Genomic DNA, 24,470 nt, shown 5'->3' on the forward strand with positions numbered 1-24,470 from the left:
ACGAATCCAAATGGAATAAGAAAAATTCAAATTACCTATTGTAGAGTCATAATGGTCGCTGTGTCGTCCGTAAGGGGCTGTTCGACTCAGTGCCTCGCTCACTCGTCTTCTCGTACTTCTAGTCTGCTGGAAGATGCAATTTCTTTTACATCGGATCGAGACGCTCGAACGCACATGAAAATTAAGAGAGCCCCGAAAGATGTACAATCGAGGAGGTTTCTGAGAACATCGTTTCCGGCAAGTTCATCTAGCTATCTCGATAGGAGATGTAGGTAGGGACAAGACGAAGGTTCCTTGTTACGTACAAGAATAGAGCCAAGCGGGATTTACCGCGATACTCAAAAGCCTCTTTTATTTACATCGACCTAACGATCTTTTTCTAGCGTGGCCGAAGAAGATATCTCTTTCAGTTCCATATTGTACCGACGCGACGCGGATATTTTCATCCGCTTAATGCGCCTCCTACGTCCGAACCCGATTACATGCGGCAAATCAAGATATCAAGACCCTGATACCCCGACTGATTCCGTCGCTCTCTTTTTAACAGGGAAATGTATTAAGGAAGAGAAAGAGAGAAACAGGATAGAGAATCTTGAATTAATCTATCGAGCAAATATTTACTCTCGAGCCCGGTTAGGAAGCGAAGGCAAAATTATTGATCAAATTTTTACGGCGAATACCGAGCAGTTTCGAGGTTGATTCGTATTTAAATTGTATTTGAATTATTAATTAATATATCGTATAAAGCATGATTTCGAGACCTGAATTTAATACGAATTTTAATATTGTTAGATACTTTAGAGTAATATCTTTTCTTCGAATGTTTCTGCTTCTACATTTGGAGAAAAGGTTACGACATTATTGTCAGAGAAAAGAATGAGTTATTGTTTTAACAGAAAGTAATTTTTGCTGTAGCCAAGACAGATAGCTTTATATTTCATTGGACATTAATTTAACCTCGCTCGCCAGTAAGTCAAGTCTTATCGATACGACGTGGGCACACCCTATCGAAGCGACGAGAAAATATTATTATTGTTCTATTAAATAGAGTTGTTCGCGTCAGAACGGATAGTACTTCGATATGACACTAAGTGAAGTAGAGATATTTCGAGGAGTTCAAACGATTGAAAACGTGTTTAAGAGGCCGCTAGATTCTGGGATCTGATATTTATTAATTGCTAGACTGAGGATATTTATGTATTTTTTGGAAATTCAAGCACAGTTGTCACGTATAAAGATATATAAATTATCCAAAGTAAAATAATCTTCATAATATTTAGAGACTGAGGTAAATACCTTCTATTTATAAAGATACGAATTTGCATAAACATTCACAGTCTACTAATTGTCAAAAGTGTTCAAAATCAATGTTCATATTAATTTAATTCGACGAAAAGCAGCGCTTGAGCTTGAGTGCCTTGTCGAATTTCCATTGTGCCAAACAATTTAGTTTGCAGATCACAATCGAGCAAATATCCATTCGAGATAGAAATAAAATAAATATATAAATCAGTCAACGACGAGAATTTTCGTAGTTCGCCCAGCGAGCCGTAATTAATTCCATTGTGTACCTGTTCTTGTTTCTTCAATCGAACTCGATTGCGCTGGTAAAACTTAAAAATTAGCGACGTGGCTAACATAGTTTCGTTCATCACGTTTTACCACAAAATCCCCATTGGATTTTACGTTAAATACGAATGCAAACCCATCATCCACGGCTACATCTTCTCCAACGACTCGATTTCCATTTCAAATCCGCTTAAAATCCCATTGAAATTCGATGGAAACACTCATTAGACCTTAATTGCGGGGCGGGGAGGGGGTGAACTAACTAAGCCGACGTTGGTTAAATTGAAGAATCTGTCCGATCGATGAAACGAAATAAATCTGCCGTTCTAAATCGCCATCAACAAATACCTTGCCCTCGCAAATCCTATCCAGCGACGCCCCTTAATCTATCACCCTCAAGAAAAACAAATTAATTCAACTGCAAACTCGATCAATTTAGCTGCGCGACAGACGTTAGCGGTTAGCTAAACTCGATAGATCCCAATGGATAACTCGATCTATAGCAATAGCGACTCTTACGGAAGTGGTATCGATGAGACTCTGCGTCCTGGTAACTTGAACCTTCGGGGAAAATAGTTCCTCGCTGTTGCTCGGAGGGCTGTCATCCTGTTCGTCCAGACATTCATCCTCGGCCAAAGACACCAAACTGTTATACCAATGTACGCTGCTCGGCCTGTGAGGTTTCGAGGGTTCTTGCACACGGTTCAAGTCTTTGCTGAAGCTCAAACTACGCTTAATCGGTTGCAGACTGCGATTTATCACAGCCGGTAACTCCGCGGCACTGCCTCTTATCAGTGACCCGATTTTCCGACGGAACGACTTCCGTTCGAATCTCCCGCTCGCCCTTGCCGCCTTCTCATCCTCCTGCGCGTCGTCGTTGCTACCGAGGATCGATAGATCCTCTCTTGGTTCCTCTGAAACGACGAGTTATTTTTTTAAATTACTTTCAGTCAAGCACAGGTTAATAAGATATTAGAGAAAGATAGAGAATATCGGGAACTTTGGAGATTTAAAAAGTTTCTAAAAGGATTTCTCGGTAGGTAGATAATAGAGCGTAATATCGAGGAGTAAAACTTCGAAGGCGAAATTCGTCTAAGACCGCAGTACCTGCTTGCACCTTCGATTCTCTGTTCTTCGGTGGTACCTGCTTCTTGCAACTCGAGATTTTCTGGTTGACGTTCTTCGACTTCTTCGAAGCCCGCTTCTCGTCCTTCTTTGGTGTTGTCATCGTGCCAAACTCGATATACACACATACACACGTACAACCGAACACAGTTCTTCCCTTTTCAGCCGCAAAGTCCTATTAAAAAATTGTTCCGCGTCTCAGCTGGACGAATTGGCCGCGTTTCGTTCTTCCAAAAGGATTCAGCGGCCAGGTGAAATTGGCCGCGCTTCATCGAGGTCGGCCCGACGGAGATAAACGTCCGATTCACGTGTAACTCCAATCACGCGAAGCACTGCGGATGAACCGTCAATAAAACACCGAGCTCGTAGAACGAACACGCGTTCGAGCGAACAATTAAGCGGCTTTCGTCGATTCTCGATTATTGCAAATTTCTCTGCCACGCGGCTGGCCAGAGCCGCGTCAAACCGTGAATCGGATCAATAGAATCGCATTATAGCCGCGCGTGGATCGCGCAATTGTTACAGAACCGAGCGAGAGATCGTTCCATTGCGAACGACGTTTATTGTTCCGGTAGTAACGTTGATCGAACAAATCGTGGCCAAACAATGTGCGAACTTTCGTGGTAAATGCTGTTCTCAGGTTAGCTGTCTCTTTCCAACCATTGGTTGTCGGTCTATTTCTCGAGATTCTTCGCCCTTGAATCGCGAACAAGTAGCAGAAATAGTAGAAACTGAACGCTGGAATTACCGATAATTAAAGACCTAAAAAGAGATTGTACGCTATCGTTCAAAAGCATCTAGACAATTGTTTTTCTTCTGAGAAGATACATTTCGATTAACAAATCAAATGTTAATGATTTTATTCTTTATAATGACTACGTGCAGTACAATTTCGATTTTCATTCTAGAAACAGTCGTCGAGTTAAAAAAAAAATCCTATGTAAAAAAAGAAACGAAGTTCGATTTATATAACTTATGGAAAATGTTAGATTATTATTTTAATTCTTTTACGAATACGAGTACGTGTGTTTATATTACAATCATGTAGTTTGGTAGTTCCGGTGTAGAATTAGGATTGACACAATGTTTAAAAACTGCGAGGTAATGATTAATTAAGAATATATTGATGTCAGGGGTAATCCATTGTAGATGTTGATACTGTGGCTTGCGATCCTATTACGCATTATGTATTTGCTTTCAAGTAGTTCCATTAGAGGCTATAATTAATTAACCGCTGCTGGCGGCATATCGTTATCAATTGTACCAATAGCTCAATTATTAATCTCGCGATCGCCGTTGATTTTGCGCTCAAGTTAGCCAGAATTTTATTGAGATTAATAAATACCATTACCAAATCGTGTCGCATTAACTATCACGTCATTACTCGTGACCCTCTTTCTCTACCAATAAATCCGCGACTGATCAACGAAATATAGCCATCCTCTCATTATCTTTTCCTCATTTGTATATACTTGTCCATATCAGTTCCACACATTCCCCCTTTTTCTTATCCGCAATATTGATTTCAAAGAATTCCCCATCCTTCCGAACAAATCACATGGTCGCAATCATTGCAGCCAGGAGTGCACTGTATCAGTGTTTTTTCTTATCGCGTTTCTTCCTTATCATTGCGACGCGAATTAACCGTATCGAAGATATCGCGCTTGAATGTTTCTATTTTCAAAAAAGCTAGAAAAATTTGCAACTTTTCAACTAACAACTTCCATCGAATTACCACATGAGGCAAAGAGAGAGAGAGAGAGAAAGAGAGAGAGAAAGACACGGAGTGTGTGTGTGTGTGCGTGTGCGTTAGTTCCCGCGTCGAATTAATAAATAAATTGCGTGAATTAATCGAACCGCGGCTCGAATCGGTCCAATAGAAACGAATGTAAAATTTTCTGGACGAATTATTTGTCCGAACAACGAATGTTTCACGGGTTTTTATCGGTAAACATAGTTCGGACGAATACATACATGATCGCGTTTCGTCATCGGCAATTAACGCTATCGTAAAGGTAACAGACTATCGTGATGTTATCGTCGACTTACGAGAAACGTCACGAGCGGTGCGCCTCGATAGCGCCGTAAAAGTGCAACAATTAACAATGATTAAGGCCGGGACGTGGAAACGTACGACTTGAAAGAGGTATTGCAATTTTTCATTTGTGTGTTCCACCACCGTCTATAATAATTTCCAAGAAAGAGACGAAAACATAAACGACGAAGCAATCGTTTTGTTCAATAAGATACTACGTTTTATAATGGAATTATAATTTATTGATATTAAAGCGATAACGGGCGAGTCGGTTAAAAATAGATAGCTAAAGCTGAGTAGGAGGAAATTCACGAAACTCGCTGGTATCAGCGCGGAGCGTTCCCGATATTCGGTTGAAAATTTTGCACCAGTTAAATCGATGCACCACGTAACGCGTTGCCACGTTCGTGAATGCGCTGATAAGATTGTTCAAGGTAGCGCGAAGTTCAGTAGATTAAAACTAGCGGAAGCAAACTTAAAAACTATTATCGATATGCGCTTAGCATTTCCAACGATTATACCGCGTTATGTCAAAATTGGATTCTTTAAAGTTCCGTCCATGAACGTTACACGTGTGACAATTAGCCACAGGTTCTGATATCTTCGAAGAATCTAGTTTCCTCGATTTTTATATTTTTTTCACGATTGTATCGTCACAATGCACTAATCTAATAAGAAAATTCATTGGCGTGAAAATAATAGATTTTAAATAGATACGATACCACGTGGCTATAAAAGGAAGTCTATACAATAGTCGGAGTGTGTTTCATCTTAGGACAATGGATGATCAGTTGGTCCCAATATGGCAGAGCAAACCATAGCACCTCTCGATCAAATGAAACTGGGTACGGCCCGAAAGTGAATACGTTTGCGAATAACAAACGAAATTACAAGCGAAGGAACTGGTTTACACAGATTTCATAGCACGATAATCGCGCGAGTTGCGGCCGCGATCGCAACCGCGATCGTGACGGTGACCGGTGATTGTAAATCACACAGAATTCGAGGTTTCACCGCATTCTCTACAATTTTCACAGATTAACGTTTTCCGGTTGAGAAACGATACAAATGGTAAAGAAAAAGGAAACCAAATCACGTGGGCATGCACACACACACACGCGCGAGAAGATCGCGTGACAGTTCGTTGATCTCGAAGATCTAACACGATTAATAAGTTTCCACTAGATCTATGCTTAATTTCCAAACTATTCGACGATTCGTTAATCCGTTCTCGGTTTCCGTTCCACACGACTCACAGTTTAAAACGTTTAAAACGACGCGACGCAGTTCGATTAATTCGAACCGATTAATTCGATTCGTCTCGACGAATCCGCGTTCTATAGTAAACAAAAGAATTAGAAAACAGGTGGTCCGGTACCGTAGTCGTCGGAATCCGCATGCTTATCGATAGCGGCACATTTTCACCAAACGTTATCGCCGTGATAAAACCGATTCGATGCACGAAACTCGCGATAAGAAGAAACTGCTGATCGAAGTTCGTATTCCGCGACGAACGATTCGAACGTGTTGTCCGGTGTATCAAGAACGAGGAAGATCGATAACGCGGTTTATCCGCCGCGTATTTCGCGGCAGGTAGACCGGTGACTTCTATCGATCTCGCGCTGTCTCGATGTAACGCGAGCGCGAAAATCGCAAACGCGCGTAGTCAAGAAATTAAGAAAACAGGTGAGACGAGGTAAGCGTTTTGCTCGCCTGAGTTGGTGGGGGAGACACCGTGGCTGGAAAGAGAGCGACGATAGAACGGCGATCGTGAAAGAAACCGTCGAAGGAAAAATGTGGCGTATCAGTGGTGCTCAGCTGTTTTAAAATTTTGCTTCCAACTTTGAATGATTTCTTACCTTGGTGCGTGTGATGATGCTTGCTGGTGCTTTTGAGATTGCGCCAAACTGGCCAATTTCATAGAGTTTCATTAATTATTTAGTTAAAATTAAGTATTTACTTCCTGCAAAATTAATTTAACAAAGATTATACGTATCGGTGGAATTAATTTAAGACAAATTGATCGTTTGATAGAATTAAAATAATGTTGTGAACATAGAAATTGATCGCTCTTTGACCTTTATATCTTTAGTCTTTTATCGAACTAAACCAGAAGTGGACAACCAAAATTAAAAAAAAAAAAAAATAAATAAATAAATAAATAACAATACCGACTTGTTTATTATTCTACCGTTCTGAAGTATTCTCCTTTCTAACGACTTTCATAGCGTTAACATATTTAGAACTGAATATCTATTATCATCAGAGATAAAAAAAATCTACGTAAAGAGAATGAATTAGCAAAAATGGAGAGAGGTTTTCCTAAGCGGCTTAGTTTCATGACGAAATCGATTCGGAAGGTTTGTGCACTATATCCGACGTATCGTAGCATGATGGGACATAGAACCGCGTTAATGTCCGCGGGAAATGATTGCGGGAAATGCTCGCTGATGTCTGAAATACGTTATAAGAGTTCTGAAACTAGCCTGGCTATAAAACGAACGTAAAGCACATGTTGCCGTTTTATTGACGAAGGGAGCGAAACCCGCTGGCGTGTTCGATATTCGAGAGCCGTGAAATGACTTCTGTCGAATGTAACGAGGTAGCCTTTTACTAGCGACGCTTTACGACCACACGAAACGTAGAGATTGATATTTCATGGATGCAACGTGTTGCATAAAACATGCTAATTGCTACTCAACTGTCATTTCAAGACGTTTTACCATGATTTATTTTATCGTTCTGCTTAAACGACAATAATGTACGAATTCAGGATCTCTGCCTCTTAAAATTACATTTTCTTCCGGAGATGAAAATAATAATCAATGTCAATTCTCGTTCACGACTGAAGTAATATCGAGTTCGTGTTGGCACATTCGTGTCATAATGATCAATATCAGACTTTTACGAGTATCGAGAAAGTCGCAAAACACCTACGTGATAGATATATGCATACATCATTATGAGGCGTAATAAAGTTCACGACATAACCCGTGCGAGGAATCCAGCTGGTTCTGCGAACTTTAAAACGCATCCTTTGGCACACGTGCGAAAATGTCGATACGAGTTGTCTGTTCCTAGGTCGTGAAAGTAACCAGATCGATAACGTCTAAGGCTGTCGAATTTTCGAACGTCCTTCTTCAGGACTTCATGTACACACGACTCACCCATCGGTCTGTTGTACGTGTATCTCTCTTCCATGATTTCCGGTGCGTATGGTATTTCTTCACGATGCCAAATCGGGCGAGTGAATTATGCATACTGCCTAGTAGGCGAGTTTCATCGTTTCCTTGACATCCTTAGCCGGTTAAGGATTTGCTCAGGTGTCCAACGATGAGTTCAACTGAATGAAACACGCCGTTCCTCCAGAGAGTCCGCGGGAATCGATAAAACGTTTAACCTAAATTTATTCTACTTGCTATCCAAGCTGATTTTGCAACACCGATTCCGTTGTGCTCTATCTTTTTCATAGATAAACTCTTTTGTGATGTGCTTCGAGTGTACCGTGACTTCGGTAGATTGAATATGAAAAGCTATCTTCAACGCTGGCTGATCGTGTTTGGAGATCTACGATTTCCAGTTTTGGATCTAGCACGCTCGAATTGGTATCCATAAGGAAATTTTTCTACGCTACTTTTAAGCACGAGGACGCATTAAAAGAGAGAAGGGCACGAATTAGCGGCATTGTGCCCAGTTGTCTGAATGGCGGCGCACGAATGTGAAACCGGCGCAATTCTTTATTAAATCAACAACCTGCTTTAGAAATCCGTTGCATTTCACGGAATAGAGTTAAATTCATATCGCGATAATTCAGTCTGGCTGCCATTGCGTGGAAAAATATTAATTGGCACGCGTCGGGAATGTTTTCTAATTAAGGACGTAATTGTGTAAGCAACATATATAGGCAGAGTACTTACAGAACAATGATCGTTAGAGTCCAGTCTCCTGGAAACTGCGATTCCTCCGGTGTGCACCAATCGACGAAGCACTTGATTCGGTTTCGGTCCGAATGATGAAAGAAACTCAGGAAATTGATTACCGTTGAAATCTGAATAACAGAATATTTGATGTAATGTTTTGTATGTATCGCGTAGTAAAAATAAATAACAATCAAACAACGTACTACGTTTCGTTTGATTAGTGGTTTAGTAATAACATAAATATCTCATAGAAAAATTACACTACTTTTTTCTTCTGTAGTTTATTTAAATAACTAAGATGAAATAGTTTTCATTAAGTAATTATAAAGTAAGAAGAAACGATTATACTAATGGTTCTGCTTTTACTACGACTCTCGATGCGTACACGAAAGCTAAATTGCCCTGAATGCCCGTGAAGCTACAGTGTTGTTGAGGAGACTAGCCGGCCGCGTGGCACAACACCTGACACAGGGTGGTACATTCATCCCCACTAACCGAATCCGTTAATTCACCCCGCGACCCTCTGCAACACAATTGAACCTCAAATTAGACTTTCGCCATTTTAATTCGTCACATTCGTTTGAATAATTAAACGATATATTTATAGGGAGATTGGAGAAACACAATTAACGAAACTTAGAACAGAAGGTGGACAAAATTTACAACAGATATTTTTCTATACGTACCATAAAAGATAATTTAACTATTAATAACAAAAACAATAAAACTTGCTTATTTGTCTTTTTTGTGAAGTCTGGGAATAGAACGATTGTTATTTCTTTCTTGTTTTGCTCTTCAATTTGAGATGAACGTATCGAATTATAGCATGTCTTCACATTCCACTGAAAACATAATCAGTATTTCAACACTGGATATTGTAAAACCTCTTCAAATTCCGTGGGATAATGTTTGAATTGTCGGAAGATAAGAAAATACAATGGCGGAAGGTTTTGGCGCAAAGTGCAAAGAGCGCAATAACATTTGAACAACTTTCGTGTTCTTATATGTGAAGCTATTGCGTTTGATTGTCAAATACGGATATGGTAGGTTATAAGTTCCAAAAATGACTTGTACGATTAAATGATATTATATAAATTGTAAAAAATTATAATTACCTGAATTATTGATAAATGAGTTAGAAGATTTCACGGAACAGCGATGATCGTTCATCTACTAATACATTCTGTTACTCCTGTTTTCATGTGGCGATAATTTTACTGGTGGCGCCACGTTCGCTTTCGTTAATGGAAACTATCCTTTAGGTAAGTTGTGACACCTCGCGGCCACCGTTAGTGGAGATGTAATACTTTCCGGTAATGTAGTTTAGAAGTTTTCTAAGACATTAGGTGAAAAAAAGTACGTAGAAAATGTAAAATTGTATTAGTTTAACCCGATTGGTTAGGCTAATCTATGTCTCATATCGCTGCTTCGAGCGCGATAAACTTACGTGAATCGTGTATGTAATCGTCGTGTATATTAGATATAGTAACATATATTGCAATAGGGCGCCTCGAAGTGTATTAAAACATTGATCGGTGCAGTGAAAGTGATAAAAAGTAACGGAATTCAACGTTTTCCTATCATGTAGCCAATTTATTGTACTCAGTAGTCTTTTAAGTTCTTATTGCTAACCAATGCTTGTGCTATACACTTACAAGGTTAAAGTGCGTTGATTCGTAGTTGTTGTTTTCCTCTGGGGAGCATTAGTAGATAAAAGAAATGAGTGGAGATATGTTTGAGGGAAAGGATTACCCAACCCAATGGGCATTAAATCCTTCCGCTTACCAGAATATGAGTAACGATCAAGGTAAATGGCATAAGAAGTATTTCAGTATCCAGTATATATATGATTCATTTCTTGTGATGATTCTACTTCATTTAATTGTCATGCAAAACTCTTCATCGCTATTCAGTTGATTGGGCAGCATTAGCTCAGCAATGGATCAAAATGAAAGAGACTGTAGTGCCACCAGCACCACCTCCGCCTACTATTAATCCTATATGCCCTGGTACTGATGGTAGTGGAGAAGCACCAATGGATATGGATACAAAAGAAGATGATGTACCGCCAGCACCACCTGCACCAACAATAAGTGGATCGGGTAATAATAAGAATTGGACTAATAGAATTTTTTATCCAATTGTAGGTTTTCATATATAGTACAATTGTATCTAATGCGTTAAAAGTAGTTACCAGTTCATAATTGATTGTATCTTAAAATATATTAATTGTTATTTAAAAAAAACTATTGTTATAAAAGATGTTAATTTACTATAAAAACTATTTTGTACAAATGATTTTGATCCCATAGTTTATTTACAACCATTACACTTATTAAATGATATTCTAAGTTTTTTTGCAATGTTTCTTTATAATATATATATTGTTTTATGCCAGCTGAAGCTTGGAATCAGTGGACTCAATGGGGCCATTGGAATACCTCAGGTTCTGGTGCAGGTACTTGGGAATGGACTGGTGTACCTCCCCCCGGTGTTTCTATAGGGTCTGATGGAAAACCTATGGGAATTCCAACAGTGCCTGTTATTCCACCTGCTCCAACTATATCTACAACATCAGAATTTAGTGTGCCACCACCAGCAACACCATCGTTGTATTCTTATAATTCAGTACCTCCAACACAACCTTATAGTCAGGTTAAAATTGTACTTCTAATATAATATAGGACTCCAAAGATTCTCACACTCCCCTCCTTATTTAAGCTTAGCAATACAGAACTATGTATGAAATTGTATTATTACTTTTTTAAACTCTTGTATTGTAAAGTTGAAAAGAGAAAATACTACTTGATATATTGTAGTTTGAATTATGTTCTCAGTTTGACATCTGTTTATTTTTCCCAACTGATAAGATTTCAAATATTGTGTGATAAGGAAGTTTATTTAATTATCAATGATACATATTCTGTAGTGGAAAATAGACTCGACTTGAAGTTGCAGATAATAAGTGTTTTATATTTAGGTAAATAGTTACTGGTCTGGGGAGCCACCTACTGCGATACCTCCTCAACCGCCCCCTTTCATGAAAGGTGTCAGACATGCAAATAGAGGATCGCATATGAGGCCCATGGATACAGTAAGGTGTCGTGAAGATAGAGAAAAGACACCCGAGGAGGATACAACAACAACCATAGGCAAGTTTAAAAAATGTAGATCTTGGAATGTGTATGGTGAAAGATATTAATAATTTAATATAATATTTTAATATAATAATATCATAATTGTCATTAATTACAAAGATATGCAACAAACTGCAGCATTAACGTGATCACAATATCTTAGCTAACTAGTTGTGTTAATAAATTTTCATGTGTAGTCATGAAATAACACTCGTGATAACATTGTGCGTGGTACCGTGGTAAAACGATGCAGATATTTTTACTATAGACGCGGCAAAACGTAGACAGTTGCCAGCATGGATTAGGGAAGGTTTAGAAAAAATGGAAAAAGAGAAACAGAAAGCTGTTGAGAGAGAAAGGCAAGAGATACTAAGGAAACAAGAATTAGAAGCCCGAAAGCAAGCCGAGGACGAAGCTAGGGCTGTACTGAATCCTTCCAAAAGTAAATTTGTACGTGTCCCAATAAATGCATCAATTATGTGCCTCGCAAATAAAACTGAATATCCTCAAGAAATATTTATTATTTTCTAAGTTCTCGTTGCTCATTTGAAATATAGGATTCTGATTCCGAAAAGGAAACGGAACAAGAAGACGAGGGGGTACGTAATCAACAGGTGACTGAAAAGAATTTCGAACGTACCCCAGACATACTTCTTCGTCCACGGAAATCACGATTTCGAGATGCAGACTCTCCAGATGCGCATACGCATACAGATAGAAGTCCAACCACATCTAACGCGACTATAAACACTCCGAAACGAACGAGAGAGGAGATACTGCAGGATGTGGTGAATATTGTCTCGATCGAATTCATTGATAATTGCAGTTTAGTTCGATATATTATATATTTCGTTCGCTATAGATGTTAAAGGTGCGGAGATCGCTGACGGAAATTCTTCTTGAGGTAACGAACGAAGAAATCGGTTCTATATGCAGAGAGGTTTGGAGCCGCACACGTGCCAAAGGTACCCCAGATACACACGATACAACTAACAAATTGATATACTCGTATTTCATATTTTCGCTCACCAGTGCACAGAATCTGATTCATATGAGTCTCGTGCAGTGTTGCGGTGAATTTTATTTGCCCATTTGTGTAATATAAGCTTTTAAACATTAAAAAGAGATTGTTCAATTCATAGAGTTAATTATTCGATGATTTCAGGATATCCTACTTTATTTTTTCCAGGATTTTGTACACACGTACCATAAGTGATACTTCCATTTTTTTTCTTTTCTTTAAATAGCATTATAAAATACTACGTTACCCAATTTTTATTAACTGAATTCTCGATTTCGATAGAATTAGTTCGATAATTGTTTATTATCGAATCGTTTTTTATTATTTATTGAAAAGACTGTATTAAATTTAAAGAATAAATTGTTCGAGAAAAAAGAAAAGTGGTGAAAAATTATATGATAAGATTCGGTATATAATTACTATATGCGAAAAAGAAACGCGTATAAAGGGCAAATATTATTTTAACAAATTTTCATTCTATTTTTTGATCAATTAGATCTCGTTCGAAGACGCGCTTATTACTAAGGATGTAAAAAAGTTACATATAATTAATTTTACTTTCCCGTCTTTTTGGGGATCTATTTATCTTTTATTTGCTTTTTATATCTTAGCTATCAATATAGTGTAATATTTTTTTATACGGCTTTATCCGTATCTCTTTTTATTGACATCTTGCTCTACCTTATGGCTCTGCACGTAAACTGATTATTGATATATTCCTCTACTAATGTTCATTCTAATAAAGCAGTTTCAGTTTCGTATATCTAAACGGATTGATATTAAAGATTTCTTAAGGTATATGAGGATTGAAGGCAGGATCGACTCTCCTTGTGATATCGGTGATCAGATGATATCAGTACCATTTAATTTTGGGGGGTATCCTGATGATAGCACTTAGCCATTGGTACTAAATGCGTGTGTATTGTAAGTCCCTGCAGGAGAGACCCCCGTCGCATCCCTCAACAACATGGCCCCTCTTGCTCAGATCACTCGTAAGCTTGGTAAGTCGCTACGCCTTTACAATCTTCAACGCACGGTCATCCTAGGAACCGGTCGTGTACACGAAGTCATTTATAAAAAATGCGTTCGTGCATTGTACCACTCTCTCTGTAGCCATGCTCGCTTATAAGTTCTCGTGAAACGAAGATGTCTTTCAGGACATTTTTCGATCGTAGCGGCAGCATATTTAGTGGTCGAGAGTATGTCTTTATTTTGACAAGAACGCACGATAATATGACGAACAAGGATAATAAACTTCTTGTTTCGTATAGGTCTGGGCATCTATGGCGACAGCAACAGCGAGTCTGAGGAGGAGCAGAACGAACACGTCCAGGCTCAAAACAATGATAGCGACGACGAGCTTATAGTACGTGGTTTTGTTCATTACAGTAGATGAAAGTTTAAAGATGAGAGGAAATATGAAAGCTGTTATTCGTTATTGTTACAGGAAACGGTGAAACGGCGGCAACAAGCGTTCAAAAAGACGGAAGAGGAAATCGAGGCGCGTCTGGCAGAGGAGGATGAGAGAGAAGAGCAACGTTACGAGGAGCAGTATAATAAACAACAGGAAAATCATACTGGTAATACAAGCTGCAAAGATTCAGGTATGTTTCGAAATATAATAAAACTAAGTCGTCATTACATCATTAAGCGTAACTCCGTAACATCACTACTTTAGTTGATGAAAAAGAAACGATAAATAATCAAAGAGAAGCGTCTGAAACTTTGTCGAGCGGCGGACAAAGTCCACAGCAACAAATAGTGCCGCCTGATATGGCAAAGACCAATACTCCATCAGGGTCAGCCGATTCCGAATCTAGCAGTTCAGAGTCTACGAGCTCTGACTCGAGTCGTAACTCGTTGAAGAAGAAAAGATCGAGCAAAGCTCGTGATCGTGAATATCGAAAAAGGAAATCAAAAAGTAGAAGTAAATCGAGAGGCAGAAAGTCTCGATCTCGTTCTTCCGAGCGTGGCCACAAACGCAAGTCCAGGTCTAGATCGATAAAGTCTCGTAAAGAATATCGTTCAAGGTCTTCGAGCAATTATAGGTCCAGCAAGAAGCACAGATCGAGATCGAGAAATCGTAAACGGCGTAGATCTCGCTCGAGAAGCTGTCGTAGATCTAGATCCAGCTCGGCCACCAGGAAATGGTCGCGATCACGTTCTAGGGGAAAGAGGAAATCACGTTCTCATTCGAGAGGTAGAAGAAGAAGTCGGTCCTATTCTACGAGACGCAGTAAATCTCGTACCAGGGATAAGAAGAGATCAAGATCACGATCCAGGGCTAGAGATAGATCTCGAACGCGTTCGAAGGAACGAAAACGCTCGCAATCTTACGTTTCTAGGAGCAAGAGAAGGACGCGATCTAGATCTAGGGATCATAGAAAATCACGATCGAGATCAAGGCAGTCGAATCATCGGGACGGTAAGAAATCGTCGTCACATCGGTACAGGAATTGAACCTGACCAACTTCTAGCCAAGGTTGTATATACATATTCATAATTAAGTAACTTTTTGAGATATTCGCACGGAATTAAAAGGAAGAATGAAACAAATCAGAAAGGAAATAATAATGATGAAAAGAGAAAGAAAGACATACCTTTCGTGGTCCATAGATAACACAAATATTATCGAAAGTAAAGGTTTTCATTGTGATTGTCCATTTAAAATTTCCTACATGCACGCGCTAGTGATGTCGGATATTGATTAGGTCACTTCTTCCCAATTTTATTAGGTTCGAACAACGTATTATCTCTAACTGTATAGTGCATATGAGTATAGTAGTATCCGAACAATTTGTAATTGTTTCGATCTATCAGTCTTCTAACTGTAGCGTTACTTCTGCATAAAACAGAATTAATCTTTCTTTTTTTCATTCGATATATTTCTAAAGAACTCATTTCCACGGAATATAATCAGACACATGTACCTACGCCAGCGAACTTGTTTCGTTCACAATTCCGATACTATTATTTTGTAACGATGTATCCATTTTATACAAACAAATATTAGCCTGCATTTCGAATCAATCGTATAGAATAGCACGAACTTCCGTCTCAGCTATATCGGTCGTCGAGTAAGTCTCACAAATGAATAACGAATCGCTATTACTTCTCTCATACAACCTTAATTGCGTCATATTGCTAATACCAGTAAAATGAAACTAATCAGGTACAAATGAATTTTAGTCGCTACAATTGAGAATCGGTACATTTAGAAATCTACGATTCTTTGGTTTTTTGTTGTTTTCATGGAAATTCACAAGTCTGTCTTTTATGTATTGAGTGATATCCGCCAAGACAAATGATAGTAATAAAAAAGAACTGTTAAAACTCGAATAAACGTGGCGCGTTATTAATACGTATCGCAGATTTGTCTGTTGGATCAATTACATGTATTAACATACATTCGACATACATTACGTTTTAGTGTATTGTAAGTATGGGCCTTACATACATATTGCTATGATAAGTGTAACGAGTCATTTTTAATTGAAATAAATAAAAAGGAAAGAAAAGAAAGAAAAAGATGAAGTATACCTAAAACATGATGGAGTAAAATATTTTCACCTACAATCAAAGTTTCAGTTCTCTTTATTACTTTTGGTCTTTCTTCCATTGTAGTGTAGATGAGAGAAGATAGAACGTCCGTTCTATTGCATTATTATAATTTATTTCATATAAACATTTGATACAGTTTTAAAATTTCATTTCGTAGAGCTTAGCATTTAATAGTTTAGTGTTAATAAGTAATTAGGTTCTATAGAATATATCGGAGATAAATTAGATGGAGTGATCGAGGAGAGTCAAAGTTTGGTTTGGCATGATTATCGTGTTCACTTTGATACATTCGGATATATAAAAGAACATCTGCAGAACAGGATGCAACACGTTTTCTTAGCCAGAGGACGAGGCGATGTATTCCGAAAAAAAAAAAAAAAAAAACGGGCTTCTCTTATATTTTTTATCTTTTTCTTTTTTCTCATTTTTCTCATCCGTTTAAGCCCAAGGATAGTCGAGTTAATTTTACAAATAGTGAGATACAGGTATCTGCAAAGTGTAAATTTTGTCTTTTTCATTGAGCAACGTCGTTTAATCGAGGTATCGTGATAAATTTCAGAGTATCAGGATTTCTTAAAAATTGATATGATAACGATATCTTGTTGTATAAGGATTCTTCTCTTTGTCGAGTAATAATATTTATTACTTTTAGTACGTAGAGATTTTTGAAAAAGAGGGAATCAACTATCAAGTTCGTCGTATCTATCTTACATTTATTCAATTCTTCTCGATATCCGTAATAGTATAGTATCCTCTTATTTATTTTTTTTTTACATCGTAAGAAATCAACAGAGATTGGTCTCACTGATCTGATAGTCCTCTCGATCGAAATAGGCACTCGGTGATATGTTGTTTTATTGATCTCCATCGAACGCTCTTTATATTCGATCTAAAATAGAGAACGCGCGATGATAAAAAAATTTTCCACTTGTGTCATCCAACTCGATAGGGCCACGATTGAATTGCATGTTGTCTGCAGATACCGGTCACTATAAAATAAGGTACGTATTTTGATCTATGTGGATAACTATGGGGAGAATCGTCTATATCGACTAAAACTTATCTATATTCGTTAGAAGATACCTTAATTTAAATATACAGTAAATATACATGTATGCTTAAACTGTCAGAATATTCTCACCACTGTGATCAAATAAGAAGGGGGCGGCCAGGCGTCAACCCTCAAATCGTAAGAACATTATTTAATAGCTATTTGGAATTTTACAATAAATATTGGCCGCAAAAATTTTTTGCAGTCTTTAGAGAAACATATATAAATACGAGAAATCTTTTCTATTCGTCTATCGAGTTTGTAATAAAAATATTGTTACGATGGTTGACACTATTGAGATAATTGGATCTGAAACGTTTTTACCTCGATTTGAGGATTGACGAATGATTTTGGGATTGTTAACGCGGGTTTATGTATAGATACATGTGTACAGTGGAGAGGTAATTCGTTTACCAAGCAAGATTGTCGGCAGGGGTTGCTTCGCTGGTGAGAACATTGTCACAGTTTAAGCATAGTAGATATATCATTAATTCGCTTTATGTGTGGACTAGACTCAATTACTTATAATAGTAGATCTTCATACGATATTGCAAAGAAACGTAGTTTCAAGCTGTTACGATCGAAGATATGAATTTACAGTATGGGGTTCTCGAGACTCGTTACTGACGTCTTCCATTCTTTTCCCAATGAAATTCTGTTTATTACCCGTTTTGTGATTTTCCTTTGAAACCACCAACCAGAGAAAGATATATAGAAATTGATATGTCTAGTAGCTTTTTTTATTGTCGATGTTTCTTTCATCATTTGCCCGCAAACACATTTTGGTAAATTCGTATCCTCTTTTTCTTCGTTGCCAATGGATTTTAAAAATTGTAAATGAACTACTGTTTCAAGAATAACGTCAGTAACAAGTCTACGAGCGTCGCCAGATTCGCCTTATGTCGCAAAGCCGATCAGCGGATTGGATGTTTACAAAGAATCATAGCAAAATAGTTTCGTATATTGTATAACACTACAACGATATGAAGTAGGGTAAAGTTACAGAATAATCGTAGTTTGAAAGTTTCAAAAGGATGCATGGATCGGAAGGAAAAAAGAGGATTTCGTCGGTAGCCGTAAAAATCGTTAAGCTATCCGTAAAATTTAAACGTTGTTCCTACCAGCAAATAATACAATATATATATCTTTATGTATACATATATATCTCTTTGTATATATATATATATCAAGATTGCAATAGAAAGAGAAGGATTGTGACACGCTCCCTTCGCCTTCCTTTCGTTCTGATATGTATGCGCAAAATAAAATCACGTTTTTCTCTTTTCTACCTCTTATTTCGACCTGGAGATTCGAAGCATTGAGAAATTCACTCTGGTCTCCTCTTCGAAACGCGGACAGTTCGATGCCACGGGAAGTCGATCGAGACTTCCGGTACCCTTCCCCCAATAATTTCACCTCCGTTCCTTTCCTTTAATTTCACGCAGTCTTCTCGTTTCCCGAGCATGGACATTACGTTCGCGAAATGAGAGTATACGTCTAAAATTATGGAAGGCTCGCCTAGCTTCGCTAGACGTCGATTTACGCGCGTGTACATAAATAGCCGTATAAATTAATTAAGTACAAAAATTACAAACTTATTAACAAAACATTGGCAAGACTGAGGTTGTTCAGCCGAATCGAGAGTTTCCCCCTTTTCTTTCCTTAATTTTGGTCTTGGCCCGTTCAATGGAATACGCAACCACATCTTGACATTCTTTAATAGGAAAACGCAAACAGTGTGATCCAGGAATCGAATTACTTCCAGTTGTTTCTTTGCTTTAAATAAACTAACGATATGATAAAATGATAATGTATAAATGTAGAGGGGGATATTTGTAGCTAATTTATTGCCACTGATAATACGTATTATATACTTTGGTCCATCCATAATAGGATTTGGAATATGAGATGGAATGTTTCGCAATGGTATTGTAATTCGATTCCTCGTATAAGTGCGGCAAACATTGAACGTTTGTCTAATTACCTTCGATTTTTCCACGTTTTCAGTTACGCGTGCACGAATCTTAAATATCTTTTAGAAGAATACCGCACTTTAAGTTACCTAACACATATCACAGAATCATGTGTACTCCATTAAAAAATGATTACACGCACAAAAACGCAATGACAGGATTAACCCCTTACGAGAATACTTCGCGATACAATACCGATAAAATCTGATACCCGATGTCGCGAAGGATCAACAAAGAAAGAAAGAAAGAATAAATCAACGATAGTACGTACAGAACGATCACACAATATACGCAGGCCTAATTTAAAACTAAACTCCGTATGTGTTGCGTTTCTCATAGCTCGATCGAGGCAATTAATTTTGTGCTCCTCGACGGAATTCTATATTGCTCTTTTTCCTGTTCGAAGGATGAAGGGTGGAAGTGTGGTTATCGCGTCCCTTTAGCAAGAACCATTCAAATATTCGCCTGAGAAGATACTCGTGGAAGGCAGACATCCTCTGCGTGTCACGCTTATTTTTAATAATTACAAGGAATAGAAGAAACTTACAAAAATTGTTGCCATTGGGATCAAAGGGGCACGCTAGCCACACTCCAAGTGAATTGATTACAAATTCGAACATTGTCGATATGTTAATTACAAACGTATCTTTAAATTACAATCTTTCGGCTAGCAAGAAAATTGCTATCTTTTCCTATAGCGCAAACTCGCTTCGCGAGTTAGTAAATGTCGATTTTCAGCCGAATACAGCCAACGAGGATCTCCATAATCATACCCTTTCACGTGGTTTCACAATTCCACGAGCGGGAGACTCGAAACTCTGCACGACCCCCGGAGAACTCTCGCGAAAACTTAACAATACGGTCGAACGAACGTAATACGTAAGGCGTACATGCACATACGTCGTAGCAACGTCGGGCATTAACTGTAAATAAGTGTGTTATGTTACAGCATTATACGGCAACACTCTTAACAACTTCAACCGGTATTATCTGTATGGTACAGTCACGCGTTTTGCGATTCGCCTCGGTGAAACTATCTCCTGGGAGATACCTGTGAACAGTCGAGACGATGGCATTTGAGAAACATTTTTACATAGAATCATCAGATTAAATATTATGAAATGTAATAATTACTATACTGTAAACGTTTGTGTATGTTTTATAGACATATACAGAAATATATAGAATACGTATGATGTATAAGAATACACAAAATATCGAGATGTTGAAAATATAGCATCTTTAACTTTCCCTCTTTTTTCTCTAACTCTGTCAACATTCACGAATTCTTTATATTTCGATTCGTAGAAATAAATCAAAATATGATATTGATCAGTTTGATAATTATCACACAACTTGATCGCCTTGATCAGCTTGAAATTACCTTCATCAATTGACCCTGAAATTACCTTCATCACTGAAACGGAGCGATGCTGAGGTCACGAAGAGACTATTGGTTGAGCAGGGTGTTAGTCACCTCAGAGATGGACAACAGAGGACTCCCGGCGTCCGGTTTGGAATCTGAGGGACAGTTGGGCCCATTCCCGCCGCTGATGATGCCACCGCGTGTTGGTGCTGAGGGTGGTGGTGCGGTGGGTGGTACAAGACGTTGCTGTTGCTGGTGTTGCTGTCCGGGCCGATGCCCATGCCGATTCCCGTCCCCGTTCCCACAGCTGACGGGGGTGTGCTGCAACCGAAAGTATGTTTCCCCGTTATTTGCAACCCTTTTCGCTTCCTTATTTATCTCTGTTCTTATTATATACCTCGTTAACTCAATAGTTCTTCGTAATTCATTTGGTAAAACTTTCATTTTAATTCTCAACGATTTAGACGTGAGCGTAATTCTTTTCTTCTAAGTGCAGTGAGTCAAATCAAATTATACGGAAAACAAATGTTCGAGTTCGAAATAAACGTTCCGAGAAATGAATTAACGTGGACATGCAGAGTATGATTAAATCTATAGTGGTACGCTTGAGAGAAGTTTTGTGCATTACTTGTTACGTGCATGCCCAGCAGTCAAATATCAAAGGTATCGAAGGTAGCTATATCGCTTCTCGCGTGACTATTTTTACTCTATCACATTAAATAAATAAATTTTCCTCGAAATCTAGGAATTATTTTTATTTAACCCCTCGAGGATGACTTATAATAAAATCAAATCGATCCAACATTCCCGGTTCATCTAAACAAAATCATTCTATAAAATAAATTCTACATCTACTCCACCTTGGCTATCCTGGAGGGATTAACTACGACCTGAGAGCCATTCGAATACTTCAAGATCATTTCCATACATCGGAAGAATTATAGTAGACAGAAGCGATATAGGGAGATCGTAAAATCGGCCAGCAGTTAAAGTTTACAACTTTCCATGATCGCAACAATTAATACCGAGGCAAGTGCGTACTTGCGTGTGAAATTGGTACGACCCTACCTGCGGTTAGACCAATTGGTGATCGTACTTAATGCCTTTGTTGAAAGTTGTAAATTTTAACCGCCGACCGATTTTGCGACCTCGCTGTATCCCTTTCATCTAGTATACTTTAAAATCGGTGAGGCAGCAGTGACACTCACTGGGGCGCGTGCCTTGGTGGTGCGGGGTGGTGATGGTGGTAGGGATAGTACTGGTAGTGATGGTGGTGTTGCACTCCTTGCCATACCTCGGAGCCCGCTTCCCCGTGGCCATGGCCTGGATGCGAGTGCGCGTATCCGATAGTGCTGGCTGCTGCGGCCGCAGCTGCAGCCGCGGCTGCCGCTGCTGCTTGATACTGAGATGTGGTCACTGGGTACTGCTGATGTTGTTGTTGCTGTTGTTGTTGCTGCTGCTGTTGCTGTTGGGGCTGTTGTTGCTGTTGATGGTGTTGATGCTGTTGCTGTGGCTGCGCCTTGGTCCTCGGTGAACTGGGCGCGGTAGTCTGTTGCTCGCTTGGCGACGTCTGTCGCCATTTGCACTCGCCGTTCATGGAATTCATTTCCGCCAGAGACTTGAGCGGATCTCCAGCGTTAGCGTTAGTGGAATGTGTAGAGGAATGGGTGGAATGTGGCGTGGGTGGACTGTAGCTGCCGTTGTTTCTCGGTGGAGTACGCGCAGGGGGCGCTCCCCACATGAGAACAGTTTGTCGTGGCGCCTCATTTCCGTAAACTTCCGGTTTCACGTCCTCTATTTTCGGAGTGAGTACGCCGTTCGTAGGTCCGGTTACCGGGGAACTTCCAGCGGAATTACTGGAGGAAGCTCCGCCTTCCAGGGAGTGCCTGCTACCAGCACGGACGATGTTAATGTCTGCTGTTGCAGTATGCATCGTGGATGCACTCGCAACAGGACTGGCTGCATACGGGGACCCGCTGACGCTGCTAGGATGTCTGGTTTCTACGTAGCTGTACTTAGGAGATTCGCCCAGCTGTTGACAGTACAGCTTTTCTTCCGCTTTACTTGTTAGTTGATGCGTCTCGTAGGTAGGTAGCGAGACGTCGATGAAACCGTTGTACGCTGTGCTGGTATGGTACTCTGGATAATAGGAGCCCAGAGGCCTGTACTGGAATAGGTTTTCCGTCGCTGCGGTGAGGTACCTGAGTTTGTAGATGAATATCTTTTATTCTCTGTTTTACGAACTTCTCGGTTTGATATGTAAATGCTCGACAAATCTTACCTATTGTCCAACGCAGTAGCTGGGTACAAAGTCTGATGATAGTTGCCAGTGTGACCAATATACGTGGTCAACGAGGGATCCGTGCTTGCTGCGACCGCAGTAGGTGCGTAAGCAGTCGGATACATCGTGTTCAGGTTGCTGTACGCTGCTGCAACTGCAGCCGCAGCGCTGGTATCAGCCGCGAGGTAATCCACGGATGCGACAGTGGGTGTGGCGGGTGGGGAAACGGACGATTGAGCGGTCAGTTTGGTACGTTTGTTTCGACAGGTGGACAGGAAGTCTCTGAGCTGGGTCTTGTATCGCCTGTTCACTCTCTGTGACGTCGGTTGGCTGGGAAGTGTCGGCGTCATCACGGAACCTGTGAGGCTGTCGCTGTCCGAGAAGTAGCTGTTGGTCAGACCGGCATCCAGATAGCTCACTTTGAAGTCCATTGTTCGTTTACCGAGAAGATCCCGACCCTCCTCCTCCCTAAAAAATTAAAAAGACAGAAGAATTTTAATAAGATTGAAAGTGTTTGATCGGGTTTTCGAATCGAAACTTACATGAGTGGCCGATGCGTGCTGATGACAAAGTCGGGCTTCGAGTTCTTGTAGACTAGCCTGGAACTAGTCTGCAGCCACTGCCAGCCGCCGTCTTTCTTCTGGAATCTGTACGCTATCATGCCCGATGCTCCGGTTTTCAATACTAAAAATTATCATCATAGAACACATATGAATCTATAATATTACGTGTTATTTATCTAACTTAATACAATCTCTCGAAATAATATCGAGATATTAATATGTAATACGAGACAATGCTTACATTCTTGATGAGCGCTCGCAACGTACGCCAAATCATCGTAATGGACTAGATCATAGCCGCCAAGGTTCGCGAGTTCCGCGTCCGAGTATCCCAACAACATTTTTCCTCGTTGATCCATAGAAACCAGCGCAAGGTCGAGCTTGTGCTTGCTTTTAAACATCACGTCTTTCTGCGGAACTTCGAGCAACGATGGTGGGCCGAACGGCGTGCACAGAGCAAACAAAGCCAGCGGCGGCTCTTCCGTTTTCCTGTTTTGACCATGGAGTATCTTCACTCGTCCCCTGATGTCCAAACGCTGGAAAAAGAACAGACTCAATTGACGAGAAAACGAAACGAAAGAAAAGGCATGATTTTCTCGCAGATTTCGCGGAGTAGTCCACTAAAAAAGGTAGTTATCCATCGTCCATGTGGAGGAACGTAAATCAAAGCGTGGACAAAATCGAGTTTACCCTTTGGCGAGCCGCAGCACGACAAAACACTAATTACCTTACGCCAGACAGCTAGCAAATACAGAGGTATAACGCGGGACAAGTAGGGGGTCCCAAAGCTATAAAGAAGAACGAAAAGGAGGAGCTCGTAATCCGACCAGGTCATAGGACAGTCATGCAAAAAGATCACCGCCTTAAC

General features: G+C 39.6%; 3 protein-coding genes across 18 annotated transcripts in view; 1 reads left to right on the forward strand and 2 right to left on the reverse strand.

Annotated features, from left to right (window-relative positions):
• Positions 1-6,693, reverse strand: part of LOC139993521 (pleckstrin homology domain-containing family G member 5) — an 85,284-nt gene extending 78,591 nt beyond the window's left edge. For 2 of the 13 annotated variants that reach the window (XM_072015324.1, XM_072015327.1), the window contains exons 1-3: positions 2,677-6,636; positions 2,089-2,483; positions 36-126 (exon numbers count right to left, since the gene is read on the reverse strand). In XM_072015324.1, the coding sequence (XP_071871425.1) occupies positions 36-126; positions 2,089-2,483; positions 2,677-2,797 (607 nt within the window). In that variant the 5' untranslated portion in view covers positions 2,798-6,636. Of the gene's footprint in view, positions 1-35; positions 127-2,088; positions 2,484-2,676 lie in introns of all 13 variants that reach the window. The other 11 variants (XM_072015321.1, XM_072015322.1, XM_072015320.1 and 8 more) reach the window with 11 other exon arrangements.
• A 3,246-nt stretch (positions 6,694-9,939) lies between these two features.
• On the forward strand, positions 9,940-16,355 carry LOC139993527 (uncharacterized). Of its 3 annotated transcripts, none has more exons than XM_072015339.1 (11): positions 9,940-10,456; positions 10,563-10,751; positions 11,048-11,304; positions 11,630-11,801; positions 12,055-12,236; positions 12,344-12,574; positions 12,649-12,751; positions 13,737-13,808; positions 14,079-14,173; positions 14,255-14,411; positions 14,486-16,355. In XM_072015339.1, exons 1-11 carry the CDS (start codon positions 10,369-10,371, stop codon positions 15,265-15,267), a joined length of 2,328 nt encoding a protein of 775 aa, XP_071871440.1. In that variant the 5' UTR covers positions 9,940-10,368; the 3' UTR covers positions 15,268-16,355. The 3 variants fall into 3 exon arrangements, with proteins under 3 accessions (XP_071871440.1, XP_071871441.1, XP_071871442.1); XM_072015340.1 differs by having other exon boundaries at positions 13,746-13,808; XM_072015341.1 differs by lacking the exon at positions 13,737-13,808 and having other exon boundaries at positions 9,941-10,456.
• A 392-nt stretch (positions 16,356-16,747) lies between these two features.
• Positions 16,748-24,470, reverse strand: part of Ss (aryl hydrocarbon receptor spineless) — a 158,999-nt gene continuing 151,276 nt past the window's right edge. The window contains exons 6-11 of one of the 2 annotated variants that reach the window (XM_072015332.1): positions 23,844-24,138; positions 23,582-23,723; positions 23,040-23,507; positions 22,053-22,959; positions 20,802-21,079; positions 16,748-20,443 (exon numbers count right to left, since the gene is read on the reverse strand). In XM_072015332.1, the coding sequence (XP_071871433.1) occupies positions 20,843-21,079; positions 22,053-22,959; positions 23,040-23,507; positions 23,582-23,723; positions 23,844-24,138 (2,049 nt within the window). In that variant the 3' untranslated portion in view covers positions 16,748-20,443; positions 20,802-20,842. Of the gene's footprint in view, positions 20,444-20,801; positions 21,080-21,966; positions 22,960-23,039; positions 23,508-23,581; positions 23,724-23,843; positions 24,139-24,470 lie in introns of both variants that reach the window. The other variant, XM_072015331.1, reaches the window with a different exon arrangement.

Source organism: Bombus fervidus, chromosome 13 (genome assembly GCF_041682495.2).
Source record: "Bombus fervidus isolate BK054 chromosome 13, iyBomFerv1, whole genome shotgun sequence".
NCBI lineage: Eukaryota > Metazoa > Arthropoda > Insecta > Hymenoptera > Apidae > Bombus > Bombus fervidus.